Below are 18,505 nucleotides of genomic sequence, written 5' to 3'. Positions count from 1 at the left end.
CCCCCCAACTCTCTCAGCCTGTCCTCCCAGCAGAGGGGCTCCAGCCCTTGGATCATCTCCGTGGCCTCCTCTGGCCCCGCTCCAACAGCTCCATGTCCTTCTGATGTTGGTGGCCCCAGAGCTGGAGGCAGCACTGGGTGGGAGGTGTCTCCCCAGAGCGGAGCAGAGGGGCAGAATCCCACCCCCCAGCCCTGCTGGCCACGCTGCTGGGGATGCAGCCCAGGATGCAAGAGGGCTTTCTGGGCTGCCAGCCTTAATATCCATAACCAGAACCTCATCCTGAAGCACAAGAAGTTGTTAACCTTCGGTTCATGCATATTTAAGAGTTTAATCCACACATTTGTATGGGTATCAGCAAGGATTTTTATGCCCATGACCTAAGTTAGTGTGCATCAGCTGAACCAGGACATATGGGCACGCTGTATTCTTCCTGACTGCCAAATATCTTAACATATCTTAACTTGAAGCCTTTTTCATCAAGGTGAAGGTGGGCACCTGGGCTGCATCAAAAGATGCATTGCCAGCAGGTCCAGAGAGGGGATTCTTCTGCTTTACTCTGCTCTGGTGAGACCTCACCTGGAGTATTGTGTGCAGGTCTGGAGCCCTCAATAGAAGAAGGACATGGACCTGATGGAGAGGGTCCAGAGGAGGGCCACAAGGATGATCAGGGGGATGGAGCACCTCTGCTACGAGGACAGGCTGAGGGAGCTGGGGTTGTTCAGCCTGGAGAAGAGGAGGCTCCGGGGAGACCTAATAGCGGCCTTCCAGTACCTGAAGGGAGCCTACAGGAAGGCTGGGGAGAACCTGTTTAGAAAGGCCTGCAGTGACAGGACGAGGGGCAATGGCTTCAAGCTGGAGGGGAACAGATTTAGACTGGAGATGAGGAGAGGGTTCTTCACTGGGAGGGTGGTGGAGCACTGGAACAGGTTGCCCAGGGAGGTGGTTGAGGCCCCATCCCTGGAGATATTCAAGGTGAGAAAGAGCAAAGCACTGCTCAAGGCTATCAAAAGCTGTTTCTTAAATACATGATCTTCACCCCGTTTTTCCAGGCTCCAGGGAGAGTGAATCCAAGCTCTAGGAGTTTGTTTCCAGCAGGGATAGGACCCCCCTGACCTGCTGGGGCTCCAGCAGGACACCGAGCATCTCAGGCAGCCGGATCGCTCGGCACCATCAATAGAGCCTGGAAAATGTTCCAAACAAATTGATTTCAAAAGAAAAAAGGGAAAAAAACCACCCCAACAGGTAAGAGGTAGATCTGTCACCTTGGGCAAAGAGGCTTGATACAACCTCTACCCTGCTCTCCCACCCTGAAATGGGTATTTCTAATCAAGACTCTATTTTACTGTATATATTCCATATTGTTAGATTGTTATTATGCCCTCACTATACATCCCCATAATTAATTCTTTATATTCTGCTGGATATTTTACGTGGCAGGAATAAAGAATAGAGCCAGCCAGCCTGCTCACGAGCCATACATGAATTCCAGCTGCAAAGGAATATTAATTTAAAAAAAAAAAAATAGCAGAACTGAACAATCCAAACTGAATTTCCATTTGCAATTAAATAGAACATGTCAGAAAACGACCTTTCCTGGCTGGATGAGGAGAGCAGATCTGGAATACCAGAGATGTATATGGAAAAAATAAATAGTGAAGGATCCCAGGATGGCTCCCCAGTGATTTTTCTCACCTGTCATCAGGAACTGTGACATTCCCAGTCCAGAGAGATGCTACTGAAACTGTCAGGCAAATATCAAAAGCCCTCAAAAGACTAATGCAACATCATGAGTCCCTTCTGCTTTTGTTTTCCATTGTTTTGGCAGAGGATACTCCTCGGGAGATTGCCTCAAAGATGCTTCTATTTTCACAGAATCACAGAATCTTCTAGGTTGGAAGGGACCTTCAAGATCATCTTGTCCAACCGTCAACCTAACTGACAAAAATAGACACCCACACAACAAACAAGGAGCATCATCACTAAACCATACCTCCCAGCACTACATCAACCTGTCTTTTGAACACCTCCAGGGATGGTGCCTCAACCACCTCCCTGGGCAGCCCATTCCAATGGCTGATAACCCTTTCAGTGAAAAAATTTTTCCTAATATCCAGCCTGAACCTCCCCTGGGGCAACTTGAGGCCATTTCCTCTTGTCCTGTCACCTGTGACTTGAGAAAAGAGACCGACCCCCACCTCTCTACACCCTCCTTTCAGGGAGTTGGAGAGAGCAAGAAGGTCTCCCCTCAGCCTCCTCTTCTCCAGGGTGAATAACCCCAGCTCCCTCAGCCTCTCCTCATAAGACTTATTCTCCAGACCCCTCACCATCTTTGTTGCCCTTCTCTGGACCCGCTCCAGCACCTCGATGTCTTTTTTATGGTAGGGGGCCCAAAACTGGACACAGTACTCGAGGTGAGGCCTCACCAGTGCCGAGTACAGGGGGACAATCACCTCTCGGGCCCTACTCCCCACGCTGTTCCTGATACAGGCCAGGATGCTGGTGGCTTTCTTGGCCACCTGGGCACACTGCTGGCTCATGTTCCCTCGTGTTTATTTGATTTCGCTTTAGAGAAGAAAAGCTACAAACCCCCTGAAATCTCACACCGTATCTACGAGTCAGGATCCCATTTTGGCTGATAAACTGCTGGAGATTTGGGTTTTTCTCTGCTCTCTCTCTGGAACATCAGCTGCAAAGCTCGAAACCTGCCTCAGCCTGTGCTTCGTGCCATCCCTCCCACTCAGCTGGGAGGCAGGAAGAGCTCCGAAATTCCTGAGCTGCCGTAAGAAATCTCCAGATGCCCTGGGGGAAATGCAAGTGCCACCCAAAAACGCATGGGGACAGTGAGATTCCTGCACTTGGAACACTCGAGGCACAGGAATTGCAACAAAAACTTATTTTAGATCCGGGCAATGAAAATATTTGTGCTCATCACGTTGAGGAGAACATATGGGAGGTCTGTTGCTTTCAAGTTGTGAATTGGCTCTTGACCTAAGGTCCCACAAGCTTTAAGAATCGCATGGCATAACTTACAACCAAATATATTTGTCCACCTGGACTGTTCTGACCATATGATGACGGTACAGAGAAGCAGCAGATGTCAAGGAGAGGATTTGGGCACCCTAAATCCCTGATTTTCACTAAAATAGGGACAGAGAAGCAGCAGATGTCAAGGAGAGGATATGGGTACCCTAAATCCCTGACTTTCAATAAAATAAGTAATATCCAAAGCGGCATTTTGTCACAATTCTGACAAAAGGAGCAAAAAAGCTTGGGGGATCAGTTGTAAAGAAATCAAAAAATGGTTTTGGGTTGGAAGGGACCTTAAAGATCATCTAGTTCCAACCCCTGCCCTGGGCAGGGACACCTCCCACCAAACCAGGTTGCTCCAAGCCCCCTCCAACCTGCCCTTGAACCCCTCCAGGGATGGGGCAGCCATAGCTTCTCTGGGCAACCTGGGTCAGGTTCTCACCACCCTCACACCAAACGAGTTCTTCCCCACATCTCATCTCCCCTCTTTAAGGGTCAAACCCTTCCCCTTCCTCCTAGGGCTCCCCTCCCTCCTCAAGAGTCCCTCCCCAGCTTTCCTGGAGCCCCCCCCTTGAGGGACTGGAAGGGGCTCCAAGGTCTCCCCAGAGCCTTCTCTTCTCCAGGCTGAACCCCCCACAACTCTCTCAGCCTGTCCTCCCAGCAGAGGGGCTCCAGCCCTCCCAGTATCTCCATGGTGGCCTCCTCTGGCCCTGCTCCAAGAGGTCCATGTCCTTCTGATGTTGGTGGCCCCAGAGCTGGAGGCTCCATCTCCTCTCTTTTGGTTTAAAACCTCCACTCCTCATCCCATTGCTGTGCAATGTATGAGTAGAGGAACAGACCACTTACTGATGGGGAAAAATACATGGGCATGAAACTAAGCTAATTACTGTAATTAAGGTGGAGGCAGGTTTAACCCACTTGTGAAATGCTGTGCATCGCGTGGAAGAAGCAGGAACAAGGCAAGCTCTGAACATGATGAGAGGTATCGTAAGGCCTAATTTCAAATTTAAAGAAGACAAGTAGAACAAAAAAAAAGCTCGAGAGGGGCACACCAGGGAGGGGGTCGTGTTTGAGAACACTTTCTAGCATTTCTGTCAAATAAGGAGCTGTTCTTAACCTATTTTATAGGCTAAACTTGCTGACAGAGAACTACCCCCGACAATGCCAGGAAGCCTGAGGCAAAGCAAGAAACCTGAATTATCTTCCAAGTCACAGGCCAAGGTTCCAACTCAACTCCATCCTCCCTCTCCCTTCCTCCAAGAGGCTTCATGAAGCTAAAGGGAAATGCTTGGCCTATAATTCTCCTCTTGCGTAACGCACACAGCATCACCGTGTTTGGTCTTTCATTATACATCACACACGGTGCCGCAGAACAAGGAGGAGAAAAAAATGAAAACAAAACCCAAAAATCATCTTTCCCAGCACATCCACGGAGAGGAATCACTCCCGGTAAAACAAACGCCACCAATGGCATGATTTTATTTCAGGTGTTTGGGCTTCCTTGACACAGTACAGGGAGTTCTTGTTTGATTCACAGGGAGGCTTTCATAAAAACAGCTTCTTAATAAGCGACGGGCACCAGCTGAATTCCTCTTATCTAGCAGCAAGCAAAAGAAAACTAAGGCAGGGCACAGATTTTATTAAACGGCAGCTTTCTATTTTTACCGCCTGAACACAAAACCCCCCCTTGTTCAAATGATAGGTTGTGGCAGCTTTCAGAAAAATATGCATTCAAAATTTATCAGAAACGTCCAGAAACGAGCAAATCATCCATCAAATAACCTCCAGCTCCACTTAACCACCTCTAGGCTTTGATGGGCGTTATCACTCAAGCACCTGGCTTTGAGAGGGCATCAAGAAATTTGTATTTTGGTTTGACACCAACACGTAGCGTGATTTTGGCCAAATTACTGGAGCTTTTATGACTCATTCTTTTCCTCCAGATATAGCAAAATAGGACATATCACCCCACCTCACTCATGACTTCAGTAAAATTGAGGTCTTTGGATGAATGACATCATACCAAGTACGTTACCACCCAAACTACGCACGCACCAAGGATAACTAAATTGAAGCCAGCTTGTAAGCCCTTAAGATTTCTTACTGTTCTAAGCCCCACTCATTCATTTCGTAATTATTTAGGATATTCTTATGTCAGACCAGCTTCCCATGGAGACAACTCCATTATCATAAAGCACAGAGGGTCAAAGCTCTTCGAGAAAGAACTAGGACTCGAGCTCCAGAGAGAAAAGGAACAGACCTGAAAGAAAAATACTGGGGGGGAAAAAAAAAAATCCCCAGATTAAATAAAAGAATTGCATTCACATGTCCATGTAATTACAGGATTTGAAAGGATGTTTGCTCCCTCGGGAGCAATGATGTGTACTCAAGCCCTCCTACACCATGGAAGCTTTAGCTTCTCCTGTAGTTAAGTGAGAACTTGCATCTCATTCTCCCCAACTTGTCGAGCAGCAGAAATGAGAATTACTCAACCAGAGGGAGGGAAATCACCAAGAGGTAAAGAGATTTAAACAAGCCACTTGGATAGACACTAAGTAACAGAAGAGTCACAATGCTTTTCTTCTTTTTTTTTCCCCATTGCCTCCTCCTCCCACCCCCCTAAAAACCCTTCACGTTCAGAATTTTCTCAGCTCGGTGTATTCAGAGCTTCACCAACTGCAACCAAATCATGAAACACATTTTGCTTGGAGAAGACACACTTTATGAAGCTAAAGTACTGTTATAGCTTGCCACCTTTTCAAGCTCATCCTAATTTCTGGGAGTGGGCAACAAGACCTCTCCTAGAATTTAGAAAAGTAACTGTGTGTCAATTTGAACTGATTTGTCACCAAACACGAAGCAGTGAGGGGGCTGCAGGGCCCATGGCAATAAAGACAACCAGCCCCGACCTTGCCAACCCAATCTCATTTAAGTAATTAATCACTAAGTATTAAACAAGCAGTTACAGGATGAGGATGTGGCCAATGACCAGTTTTGGGGTCTTTGTTCCAGTAAACAGCATAAAATAGCTTCCTAAAGAACGTCCAGTCTTAAAACCCACTCCCTTCTGCTCTGCAAGTCCCTCCTCACCCCACAGCAGAACCTCTTCGCAGCTCAGAGCTGGGTACCTGATACATTTTCCCCACAGAGGTGTTGGATCTGTGATGATTTGGTAGATTTTGGGGAAAAAAACAACCCTGGTAGATGGAAAAACTGCTATTTTTTGGGAATACCTACGAATGCCATCCTTTGGAGCTCATCCCGCTGCCAGTAGCAGATAAGCTGCTCAAGCAGAACCCGACACTGAAATGCCATTTTGAAAGATTATTAAAATATAAAGGTTAAAGATTTTTATAGTTAAGAAATTTTCTGTGTATCAACTCTTATCCACCACAATCAAATGGGTTCTTCCCACAAAGGAAGACTCGGCTGGGGGGGAAATGCCTCACAGAAGACAAGAAAAGGGATGAATTTACCTGGTAGGTGTTGTCAAAGCTGTCATACATGAACCTGGTGATCAAGGAAGTCTTCCCCACTGAAAAAAAAAACAAGAAAAACAGATTCAAGGAACAATTTCAGTGCAAGTTTTAAGCAAATGATTTTAGAACCGTTTCAGGAGGGGTTTTACTCTGTGTCCAACAGATCCGTGTGTGCAATTAAACTCCCTACAAGCAAAAGAGCAGTTGTTTGATATTACAAGTGCAAAGTCACTAATAGGCACATTTTGCTGAAAAAGGCTGGCTCCTGTATCATTCCTGAGCAGCAGTTTTACTCTTAAACATCCCCGATTCAAGACAAAACTTGAACTAATTCGCTTGTTCCAGTTTCTGCCACATCATTGAGAAATTTGAATCGAATTGAAGGCACAAGTGTGATAGGTCTGAGAACCCCTACAACAAATTATTATACACCAGACGGCTCTTCTCGCTCATAAAACAAGACACAGACGAAACTTGAACTAATTCGCTTGTTCCAGTTTCTGCCACATCATTGAGAAATTTTAATCGCATTGAAGGCACAAGTGTGATAGGTCTGACAACCCCTACAACAAATTATTACACACCTGACGGTTCTTCTCGCTCATAAAAGAAGGAAGATACTTCGTTTTAAAACACACATCTTGTTGTGCACCCCCTTAATGTCACATGAACAGCAGTCCCTGCTCTCCCTACAAGCAAAAGAGCAGTTGTTTGATATTACAAGTGCAAAGTCACTAATAGGCACATTTTGCTGAAAAAGGCTGGCTCCTGTATCATTCCTGAGCAGCAGTTTTACTCTTAAACATCCCCGATTCAAGACAAAACTTGAACTAATTCGCTTGTTCCAGTTTCTGCCACATCATTGAGAAATTTTAATCGCATTGAAGGCACAAGTGTGATAGGTCTGACAACCCCTACAACAAATTATTACACACCTGACGGTTCTTCTCGCTCATAAAAGAAGGAAGATACTTCGTTTTAAAACACACATCTTGTTGTGCACCCCCTTAATGTCACATGAACAGCAGTCCCTGCTGTAGTATAAGACTGAAGAGCATCATCCTTGAGGAGCTTCTTCACCATCTGCCCCCAATGCCTGCAGCCCTGAGCCCTCCATTAACATCACCCTTCCTTTGATGAGGGATTTCCCTGCACCTTTTTGTGTCACCATGTCCTTCTTCTATTGAGGGCTCCAGACCTGCACACAATACTCCAGGTGAGGTCTCACCAGAGCAGAGTAAAGTGGCTTCACCATCTGCCCCCAATGCCCGCAGCCCTGAGCCCTCCATTAACGTCACCCTTCCTTGGATGAGGGATTTCACTGCACCTTTTTGTGTTCAAAGGTTCATACACTGTTAAAAATGCCATTATTCACCCCAGCGATGGGGGCTGTACTGGGCCCCCCTGGTCTAGTTGGGGGTGTCCCTGCTGACTGCGGGGAGGTGGGACTAGATGACCTTTGGAGGTCCCTTCTGGCCTGGGCAATTCTATGATTCTATGATTCTATAAAACACACACCTTGCTGCACCCCCTTAATGTCACACAAACGGCAGTCCCTGTCGTAGTATAAGACTGAAGAGCATCATCCTTGAGGAGCTTCTTCACCATCTGCCCCCAATGCCTGCAGCCCTGAGCCCTCCATTAACATCACCCTTCCTTTGATGAGGGATTTCCCTGCACCTTTTTGTGTCAAAAGGTTCATACACTGTTAAAAATGCCATTATTCACCCCAGCGATGGGGGCTGTACTGGGCCCCACCTCAAGGACTGGGTCCAGTTTTGGGCCCCTCACCACAAAATAGACATTGAGGGGCTGGAGCGGGTCTGGAGAAGGGCAACAGAGCTGGTGAGGGGTCTGGAACACAAGTCTTGTGGGTCCTGATGGGATGTACCCGAGAGAGCTGAGGGAGCTGGCAGAAGTCATGGCTGAGCCGCTCTCCATCATCTTCAAGAAGTCCCAGAAGACAGGTGAGGTGCCCGAGGACTGGAGGAAAACCAATGTCCACGTGGGTTGGGATGGCTCCAGAGAAGGAGACTCCACCACCTCTCTGGGCAGCCTCTGCCAGGGCTCTGTCACCCTCACAGGAAAGAAGTTCCTCCTCATGGTGAGGTGGAACTTCTTATGTTCATGTTTGTGCTCATTTCCTCTTGTCCTGTCCCTGGGCACCACTGAAAAAAGCCTGGCCCCATCCTCCTGACACCCACCCTTGAAGGATTTAGAGGTGTTGATCAGATCCCCCCTCAGCTTTCTCTTCTCCAGACTAAAAAGACCCAAGTCCCTCAGCCTTAGATGCTCCAGGCCCCTCATCATCTTTGTGTTCCTCTGCTGTCCCCTCTCCAGCAGTTCCCTGTCCTTCTGGAACTGGGGAGCCCAGAACTGGTCCCAGTGCTCTAGATGTGGCAATCCCAGGGCAGAGGGGCAAGAGGCTTCCAGAGATGTCAGTTCTCTGCAAGGATGACCATCAAGGAAGCAGGAGAATTTAAGCCAAGATTTTGGGGGTAGGCGTCTAGTTTTTAGGGTGGCTTCTTGATTTTGTGGGGTTTTTTTAAAACTTTGCATAAAACTTTCAAAAAAATCTCCAGTATCGTGCTAAGCAGCATTTTAATTCATCTGTGAACTTCGGTTAAATCTGTAGAAGAGCTAAACCAACAGGAATCCGGGAGACAGCCTTTGAGAAAAAGGATTTTCCCAAGTGTCAGGATTTGAAATCCCACGTGTATTTTTAACATATTCCCCTCCACAGGCACAATCAGGTTTCCCCCAAAGTTTAAAAGCTGCCTTCGCAACGGCAGAGCAAATATTCCCTTCGGTGAGTAGGTTTTGGGAAGCAACGCATCTCACATGGGCAGGAATCCCAAATCCCTTATTCAGATTTGTCCCAGCTTCCCCCCTTGAGATATGTTGAAGAACAGCACGAGCTGGTGCAGGACAAACAGCCACGGGCTGGGGGAGGAGGTGGGTTTCACTCCAGACCCAAAAACTGACATTCTCAAGAGACAGAGACCAGCAAATCCCACCCCTTCCCTTCCCATCTCAGTAACTGGTTTGCGGCACCACAAAGAAGCTGGTTTTACCTCACGTGGCCACTGATGCAAAGTCAAATTCAATTCTTTAGAGGTGCAACGGGATCACAGAATGATCTGGGGTTGGAAGGGACCTCTGGAGATCATCCAGTCCAACCCCCTGCCAGAGCAGGGCCACCCAGAGCAGGTCCCACAGGAACGTGTCCAGGTGGGGTTTGAATGTCTCCAGAGAAGGAGACTCCACCACCTCTCTGGGCAGCCTCTGCCAGGGCTCTGCCACCCTCACAGGAAAGAAGTTCCTCCTCATGTTGAGGTGGCTTTGTAGCCTCTGCTGTCCCCTCTCCAGCAGTTCCCTGTCCTTCTGGAACTGGGGAGCCCACAACTGGTCCCAGTGCTCCAGATGGGGCAACCCCAGAGCAGAGGGGCAAGAGGCTTCCAGAGATGTCAGTTCTCTGCAAGGATGACCATCAAGGAAGCAGGAGAATTTAAGCCAAGATTTTGGGGGTAGGCGTCTAGTTTTTAGGGTGGCTTCTTGATTTTGTGGGGTTTTTTTAAAACTTTGCATAAAACTTTCAAAAAAATCTCCAGTATCGTGCTAAGCAGCATTTTAATTCATCTGTGAACTTCGGTTAAATCTGTAGAAGAGCTAAACCAACAGGAATCCGGGAGACAGCCTTTGAGAAAAAGGATTTTCCCAAGTGTCAGGATTTGAAATCCCACGTGTATTTTTAACATATTCCCCTCCACAGGCACAATCAGGTTTCCCCCAAAGTTTAAAAGCTGCCTTCGCAACGGCAGAGCAAATATTCCCTTCGGTGAGTAGGTTTTGGGAAGCAACGCATCTCACATGGGCAGGAATCCCAAATCCCTTATTCAGATTTGTCCCAGCTTCCCCCCTTGAGATATGTTGAAGAACAGCACGAGCTGGTGCAGGACAAACAGCCACGGGCTGGGGGAGGAGGTGGGTTTCACTCCAGACCCAAAAACTGACATTCTCAAGAGACAGAGACCAGCAAATCCCACCCCTTCCCTTCCCATCTCAGTAACTGGTTTGCGGCACCACAAAGAAGCTGGTTTTACCTCACGTGGCCACTGATGCAAAGTCAAATTCAATTCTTTAGAGGTGCAACGGGATCACAGAATGATCTGGGGTTGGAAGGGACCTCTGGAGATCATCCAGTCCAACCCCCTGCCAGAGCAGGGCCACCCAGAGCAGGTCCCACAGGAACGTGTCCAGGTGGGGTTTGAATGTCTCCAGAGAAGGAGACTCCACCACCTCTCTGGGCAGCCTCTGCCAGGGCTCTGCCACCCTCACAGGAAAGAAGTTCCTCCTCATGTTGAGGTGGCTTTGTAGCCTCTGCTGTCCCCTCTCCAGCAGTTCCCTGTCCTTCTGGAACTGGGGAGCCCACAACTGGTCCCAGTGCTCCAGAGGGGGCCTCCCCAGGGCAGAGCAGAGGGGCAGGATGACCTCCCTCCACCTGCTGCTCACACTCTTCCTGATGCCCCCCAGGATGCCCTTGGCCTTCTTGGCCACCAGGGCCCATTGCTGGCTCCTGGGCATCCTGTTGTCCAACAGGACTCCCAGGTCTTTCTCCTCAGAGCTTCTGAGATGTAATCAAACTCACAAAATACTTTTCTTTGGTAAATCCCAACCTCTGAAGGACACTGAAATCTTCTGGCAAATCATTTCCCTTCCCACCTCCACCGAGATGTCCTGGAGGGAGATTGTCTAGAAACTATAAAATCTGAAAAGATTTTCTATTTCATATTATTTGAGCTTTCCTACCCTACCTTCACTCATTTCACATGAAAAGGGGGGAAATAAGGGGGACTCCCAGGTCTTTCTCCTCAGAGCTTCTGAGATGTAATCAAACTCACAAAATACTTTTCTTTGGTAAATCCCAACCTCTGAAGGACACTGAAATCTTCTGGCAAATCATTTCCCTTCCCACCTCCACCGAGATGTCCTGGAGGGAGTCTGTCTAGAAACCATAAAATCTGAAAAGATTTTCTATTTCATATTATTTGAGCTTTCCTACCCTACCTTCACTCATTTCACATGAAAAGGGGGGAAATAAGGGGCTCCTTGGATTATTTATATTTAAATATCTGCTTCAAGCAACATTTGGATAGAGTGTCTTAACGCGCTTCAGATCTAAGCCATTTCTTCTCCAAACAGAGCAAGGTTTTCTTTCCATACTATGTCAACAGGCACCAGGTCAAGTTAGAATTAATACCAACTGCTTCCAGTTTCAATTCCACAATGATTAACTGAAGCATCACCATTTCCCCCTTTAAAAAAAAAAAAAAAGACAGACTTGCTTTAAAAATCCTGGCAGAAGCGAAATCCCACAATTCCCACCGTATCTATAATTAAAAGGAAAAGTCAGTGAATTTCTGAAGAGGAGATTCACAAGTTGAGCTTCTATAAACAGACACCTTGTCCAGAGGGTTACGGGCTTGAAATATTCCCCCCTCTTTAAAAAAGAGCCACTCCTAATATTTCACAGCATCTCACCTCTCCCCACGCACGCCGCCCTGCCCGCCCATGGCAGAAACTATCCCTACAAAAAAAATAACTGGGATGAATCACCTTGGGATTCAGATCCCATCTGGTGAGCGCTAAAACGACGCGGATGCAGATGCTGCTTCTCCTGTGGAAGCTCTAAGCCCTGGTGCAGAGAGCTTGAAAGTGGAAGAAAAACACACAGAAATTAATCTATTGTCAATTATGTCGCTGGCATTTTTTCCCCGTACGGAGGCAGAGCACAGGCCCCTGGGCTACAGCACCGTCACACACCATTTTGTGAGTACAATGAGTATTTAAACGTGCAAACTGTATTTATGATGGACCTACTACAACAAATTAAATTCCCAGAAAGGAGCTTAGCACACCCCAACCTGCAGAAATAGCTGGTCTTCAGGGCTACGGAGATGATGAGGGGCCTAGAACATCTCTCTGCTGAGGAAAGGATGATGCACTTGAGTCTTTTTAGTCTGGAAAAGAGAAGGCTGAGGGGGGATCTGACATCTCTGGAAGCCTCTTGCCCCTCTGCGCTGGGGTTGCCACATCTGGAGCACTGGGACCAGTTGTGGGCTCCCCAGTTCCAGAAGGACAGGGAACTGCTGGAGAGGGTCCAGCAGAGGCTACAAAGATGATGAGGGGCCTGGAGCATCTAAGGCTGAGGGACTTGGGTCTTTTTAGTCTGGAGAAGAGAAGGCTGAGGGGGGATCTGATCAACACCTCTAAATCCTTCAAGGGTGGGTGTCAGGAGGATGGGGCCAGGCTTTTTTCAGTGGTGCCCAGGGACAGGACAAGAGGAAATGGGCACAAACTTGAACAGAAGAAGTTCCATCTAAACATGAGGAGGAACTTCTTTCCTGTGAGGACCTTGGAAGAGGCTGCCCAGAGAGATGGTGGAGTCTCCTTCTCTGGAGACATTCCAACCCCACCTGGACACGGTCCTGTGGCCCTGCTCTGGCAGGGGGTTGGACTGGAGGATCTCCAGAGGTCCCTTCCAACCCCAGATCATTCTGTGATTCTGTTTTTCCCCTCCCTTGGCAGAGCAACAAGGACCATTGAGCCACACTTCTCCTTTGGTGTCAAGTCCCTGGGCTCTTGGATGAGTTTTATTTTTCAGAACATCACCCTTGTGCATGACTTTAAAAAGAAATAAATGTAACAATAATAAAGAACATTGCTCAAAACATAACTGATGTGTTGACTGAGGATCTGTAGGAGAGTTTGAATCCCATTCTCTTACATATTTTCACTCACTTTCCATTCTGTCTTGCTTATCAAAGGCACAGAAGGCATTAATTTGGGAGTGATTGCAAGCAAGTTAGAAGACAGTACCAGAATTCCAAATAATCTTGAAAAATGCAGAAGTGACCTCAAGAGGAAAATGAAGCTCAGCAGGAAGAAGCAGCACAAGGTAATACACACAGCCAAGAACAACTGGCTGCTTAAAACACAGATTCCAAAGAACCAGAGAAGGATTCTGGGACTCACAACCAAAGGAAGCAGAGAAGACAGCCCAGACTTCAGCCTTTTTTCATTAAGCAGTTGGGTTTTTTTAAAAAATCTACCGGGTTAATTTAATCTCTTGGAAAAATTTCAACACACAAATATGTGCAGGGCAGCGTTAGTCAGCGATGCAGCAGCATCCAACCTCCTTTGGGCCAAAATATTTCTGGTATGCTGCTGGGAGAGACAAAAAAGAAAAAAAATAAAGAAGACTATCCATGGAGGAATAAAAGTGGGGGAGGAAATGCTGCAAATGGGGTTTTACTTTGGCTGGAGCAGCGCAGGGGATCCTGCTGGACACACTGACAGTAGGTGAAGAAAAACCTCCAAAGATTCAGGAGTTGAGAAGGAGCATTTTAGGCAAGAAAAAAAAAAGAAGCTCGTACCGTTTACCAGAACGGTGACAGAGAGGAGAGAAGTAACACAGTCATATGGAAAGGTGGTCTCCAGCCTCTTCTCCTTCTGTAGATCAAGATCTAACAGCTGAAAGCCAAGTACAAACCAAGTCCTACCAGAATCATAGAATTCTCCAGGTTGGGAGGGACCTTTAAGATCATCGAGTCCAACCATCAACCCAACTCTGATAAAAAACCATCACTAAACCATGTCACTGAGCTCTATGTCAACCCGTCTTTTGAATCCCTCCAGGGATGGTGCCTCAACCACTTCCCTGGGCAGCCCATTCCAGGGCTTAATAACCCTTTCTGTGTGAAAATTTTTCCTCATATCCATCCTAAACCTCCCGTGGAGCTTAAAGGTATTTGTACCCATGTGTTGCCTGGACAATTACAAGGATCATAGAAAGGTCAAGGTTGGAAGGGACCTTTCAGATCACGGAGTCCAACCATCAACCCAACACTGACATACCCAACACTAACCCATGTCCCTCAGCACCACGTCTGCCCGGCTCTGAAATCCCTCCAGGGATGGGGACTCCACCACTGCCCTGGGCAGCCTCTGCCAAGGCTTGACAACCCTTTCCAGGAAGAAATTGTTCCCTGATATCCATCCTAAACCTCCCCTGGAGCAACTTGAGGCCATTTCCTCTTGTCCCATGGCCTGTTCCTTGGGAGAAGAGACCGACCCCCCCTGGCTACACCCTCCTTTCAGGGAGTTGGAGAGAGCCAGAAGGTCTCCCCTCAGCCTCCTTTTCTCCAGGCTCAACACCCCCAGCTCCCTCAGATGCTCCTCACCAGACTTGTGCTCCAGACCCCTCACCAGCTCCATTGCCCTTCTCCAGACCCGCTCCAGCCCCTCAAGGTCTTTTTTTGTGGTGAGAGGCCCAAAACTGGACCCAGCCCTTGAGGTGGGGCATCACCAGTGCCCAGTCCAGGGGGACAATCACTTCCCAAGTCCCACTCACAGCACTCTTCCTGATACAGGCCATGTCAGAAGAGATACACAATTTTGAAAGTGAGGATAATTAAACTCTGAAATAACAGCGGATTCTCCTCCGTTCCTTGGGGCACAGAGTTGTCAGATGTCATTCCAGTGAAGGAATTTACACGCAAGGCATCTGAGAATTTTTTGAAGCAGAGGGAAGCTAAGAAAATCGGTAATCAAACAAAGAAATTATTTGTTCCAACACTGCACCTGAATATCAGTTTTGGAAACTCTTCTGTCACTAAGGGGATGAACACCAGTAGCAGCATGGGTTTCCTTAGATGAGTTTGCTGCTGCTTCAAGCTTTTGATCCAGCAAAAAACAAAGTCCACATTAACCAGCTCCTTATCACACTGCTGCAGCACAGACACCATCGCTTAAGTGCACAGATTATCAATGTTCACTCCTGGACGGGATGGCAACCAGCTCCAACAGGAGTTTTTAAGCTTGTATCTGACTTGCTCAGATGGTTTTCTTCAGCTGTACCAGTTCTGGAAGAATCTGGACCTAGAGATCAGTTTAGTGAAGGGTGCTGCACGTGGGGAGAAACAACCCCTGCACCAGGACAGGTTGGGGGTGATCTGCTGGAGAGCACCTCTGAGGAGAAAGACCTGGGAGTCCTGGTGGACAACAGGATGCCCAGGAGCCAGCAATGGGCCCTGGTGGCCAAGAAGGCCAAGGGCATCCTGGGGGGCATCAGGAAGAGTGGGAGCAGCAGGTGGAGGGAGGGCATCCTGCCCCTCTGCTCTGCCCTGGGGAGGCCCCAGCTGGAGCACTGGGGCCAGTTTCACTGAATTTTTAGAGTTGGAAGGGACCATAGAGATCATCTAGTCCAACTCCCCTGCCAAAGCAGGACCACCCAGAGCAGGATTGCCCAGAGCTAGAGCATGTTACTCAGGAGCATCCAGGCGGGTCTTGAAAATCTCCAAAGAAGGGGACTCCACACCCTCCCTGGGCAGCCTGTTCCAGGGCTCTGTCACCCTCACCGTGAAAAAGTTCTTCCTCACATTCAAGTGGAACCCTTTATGTTCCAACTTGTGCCCGTTGCCCCTTGTCCTCTCACTGGCAACTACTGAAAAGAGTCTGGTTCCTTCCTCCCTCAGTTCTGGGCTCCCCAGTTCCAGAAGGACAGGGAACTGCTGGAGAGGGGACAGCAGAGGGACACAAAGCCACCTAAACATGAGGAGGAATTTCTTCACTTTGGGGGTGGCAGAGCCCTGGCAGAGGCTGCCCAGAGAGGTGGTGGAGTCTCCTTCTCTGGAGACATTCAAACCCCCCACGTACACCTTCCTGTGCGACCTGCTCTGGGTGGCCCTGCTCTGGCAAGGGGTTGGACCAGATGATCTCCAGAGGTCCCTTCCAACCCCAGATCATTCTGTGGTCACTGGTGGATGCCATACTGAACTGCCTACTCGCCCTTGTAAGCATCAAACCTGAACAGCCCACTATTATTAATAAATACCGTGTGGTGCTTTTTCCTGGGAGGCTGGGGGAAGAGCAGAGAGAGAAGTGGTTTCACTGCACAAAGCAATCAGGGGGAGCATCCATCCGCACTAATTGATAAGCTGCAACGTTTCAGTACGTTATGCGCCAGAAAGAAGTGGGCTGTTCTGCCATATAAAAATAGGAAAACTCCTAAAAGGGAAGGTTTCATCACCGGTTCTGCACGGAAAGAAGCAGATGCCCAAATACGACCATCCTCCTAAATCAGCAACTGAATCAGTGGCAAACAGCAAAGCATCCAAGATACATAAGTGAGTTAAAAGAACTTGAGATAGGAACTTGTGAAGTTCCTATCAGCGAAATTGCCATTAACGACGAGGGCCCAAATTCAAAGCCTTCAGCAGCTAATGGAGTCAACCTGATCGATCCTCTTTGTCTGGAAGCCTTGAGCCACTGCCTAGCACTTATTTCGGAAAGAGCATTCATCTGCAAGATGAAATCAATACGTTAATCTCATCCTTCCCAGCAACTTTGATCTGACAGCAGCGACCGGAGAGATTTCAAGGTCGTTCATCTAATTCTTGAGGACTGCCTCGTCCCGCTTCTGGGGCCTCGCGTGCTGGAGATTTGTATGTCCAACACCAACCACCACTAATGACATTGATTAATTGGGCGCAGGATACGTGCCACTGGTAGCACCGCCGGCAGCTCTCCGTGCCGAGGGCTGTAACGAGTCACTGGGGAGACTCACACCAGAGCCAGGGATGGAAGAGACCCATTAGATAATACAAAGCATCTCCCTGCCAGCACGGGACTGGAAGGTCATTTGTTGTCTGCAAAAGGGATGAGGGAACAGTGAGGAGTGACCTACAAGGGAAAAGGAATTGGGATTGGGCCACTTGCACTGTATGAAGAGGAGAAAGCCTTAGAATCACACAATAGTTTGGGTTGGAAGGGACCTTAAAGATCATCCAGTCCCACCACCCCTGCCATGGGCAGGGACACCTCCCACCACACCAGGTTGCTCCAAGCCCCCTCCAACCTGCCCTTGAACCCCTCCAGGGATGGGGCAGCCACAGCTTCTCGGGGCAACCTGGGCAACCAGGTCTCACCACCCTCCCACCAAACAAGTTCTTCCCCACATCTCAGCTCCATCTCCCCTCTTTGAGGGTCAAACCCTTCCCCCTCCTCCTAGGGCTCCCCTCCCTCATCAAGAGTCCCTCCCCATCTCTCCTGGAGCCCCCACCTTGAGGGACTGGAAGGGGCTCTAAGGTCTCCCTGGAGCCTTCTCTTCTCCAGGCTGAACAATCTTAAACTTTTTTTGGCCTCATTGTTTTCCAAACCCTCATAATTATTTCCTTCCTCCCCGTAACTATCTCTGGATGTCCAGTTTGCTGTGTTGAGAAAGCTGCTGATGTGGCTGATGTTCCTACTATGAAGCCCCTCTACCGAGATGTTCTTCTAGGGACCTCCTAGGGTTCTTCCTGAGATCTCATGTCATCCTGTGTCTCCACTCCTTCATCAAGAGTCCCTCCCCAGCTTTCCTGGAGCCCCTTGAGGGACTGGAAGGGGCTCCAAGGTCTCCCCGGAGCCTTCTCTTCTCCAGGCTGAACCCCCCAACTCTCTCAGCCCCCCCTCCCAGCAGAGGGGCTCCAGCCCTCCCAGCATCTCCATGGTGGCCTCCTCTGGCCCTGCTCCAACAGGTCCATGTCCTTCCTGTGCTGAGGACCATCTCTGTGGCTCTCCTCATTTCATTTTCTTAGGCACATCCTTGCCTCTCCTCTGTTCAAGATGCACATCTTGCCCAAGGATTCTTCCAGAAAAGCCAGGCTTAAATCTCTGAGTTCCTACCACTTGCTTGTCTCAAAGCCTCAGCAATAAAGAATAAACCAAAAAACAATCTGCGAAGCAAAATAATCTTAAAAATAAGCAATCTATGCAGCCTTTTCATTGTAAAGCTAAAAATTTCCACTTGGCCTCTCCCAGTTGTCAGGGGCAGATGGGGTTAAGAGAGACCCAACCTGCTAAAAGCGTGAAGTTAGAGAGGAAGATGAAGAAAGCCTCCTCATCACACATCGGGAGAAATCACAGCACAACATTTCACCTGCCCTTTGCAAGACTCC

The 18,505-nt window shown here is 48.4% G+C and overlaps 1 protein-coding gene across 1 annotated transcript in view; it reads right to left on the bottom strand.

Moving 5' to 3' along the window:
• RAB6A (RAB6A, member RAS oncogene family) overlaps window positions 1–18,505 on the bottom strand; it is a 72,358-nt gene that overhangs the window by 6,321 nt on the left and 47,532 nt on the right. Inside the window, exon 2 of the mRNA XM_014948323.1 lies at window positions 6,504–6,562. Within this exon, the coding sequence (XP_014803809.1) occupies window positions 6,504–6,562 (59 nt within the window). The remainder of the gene's footprint in view (window positions 1–6,503; window positions 6,563–18,505) is intronic.

Source organism: Calidris pugnax, unplaced genomic scaffold (genome assembly GCF_001431845.1).
Source record: "Calidris pugnax isolate Ruff unplaced genomic scaffold, ASM143184v1 scaffold169, whole genome shotgun sequence".
NCBI classification, from domain to species: domain Eukaryota; kingdom Metazoa; phylum Chordata; class Aves; order Charadriiformes; family Scolopacidae; genus Calidris; species Calidris pugnax.
This window is presented reverse-complemented; position numbering and strand designations above follow the sequence as displayed.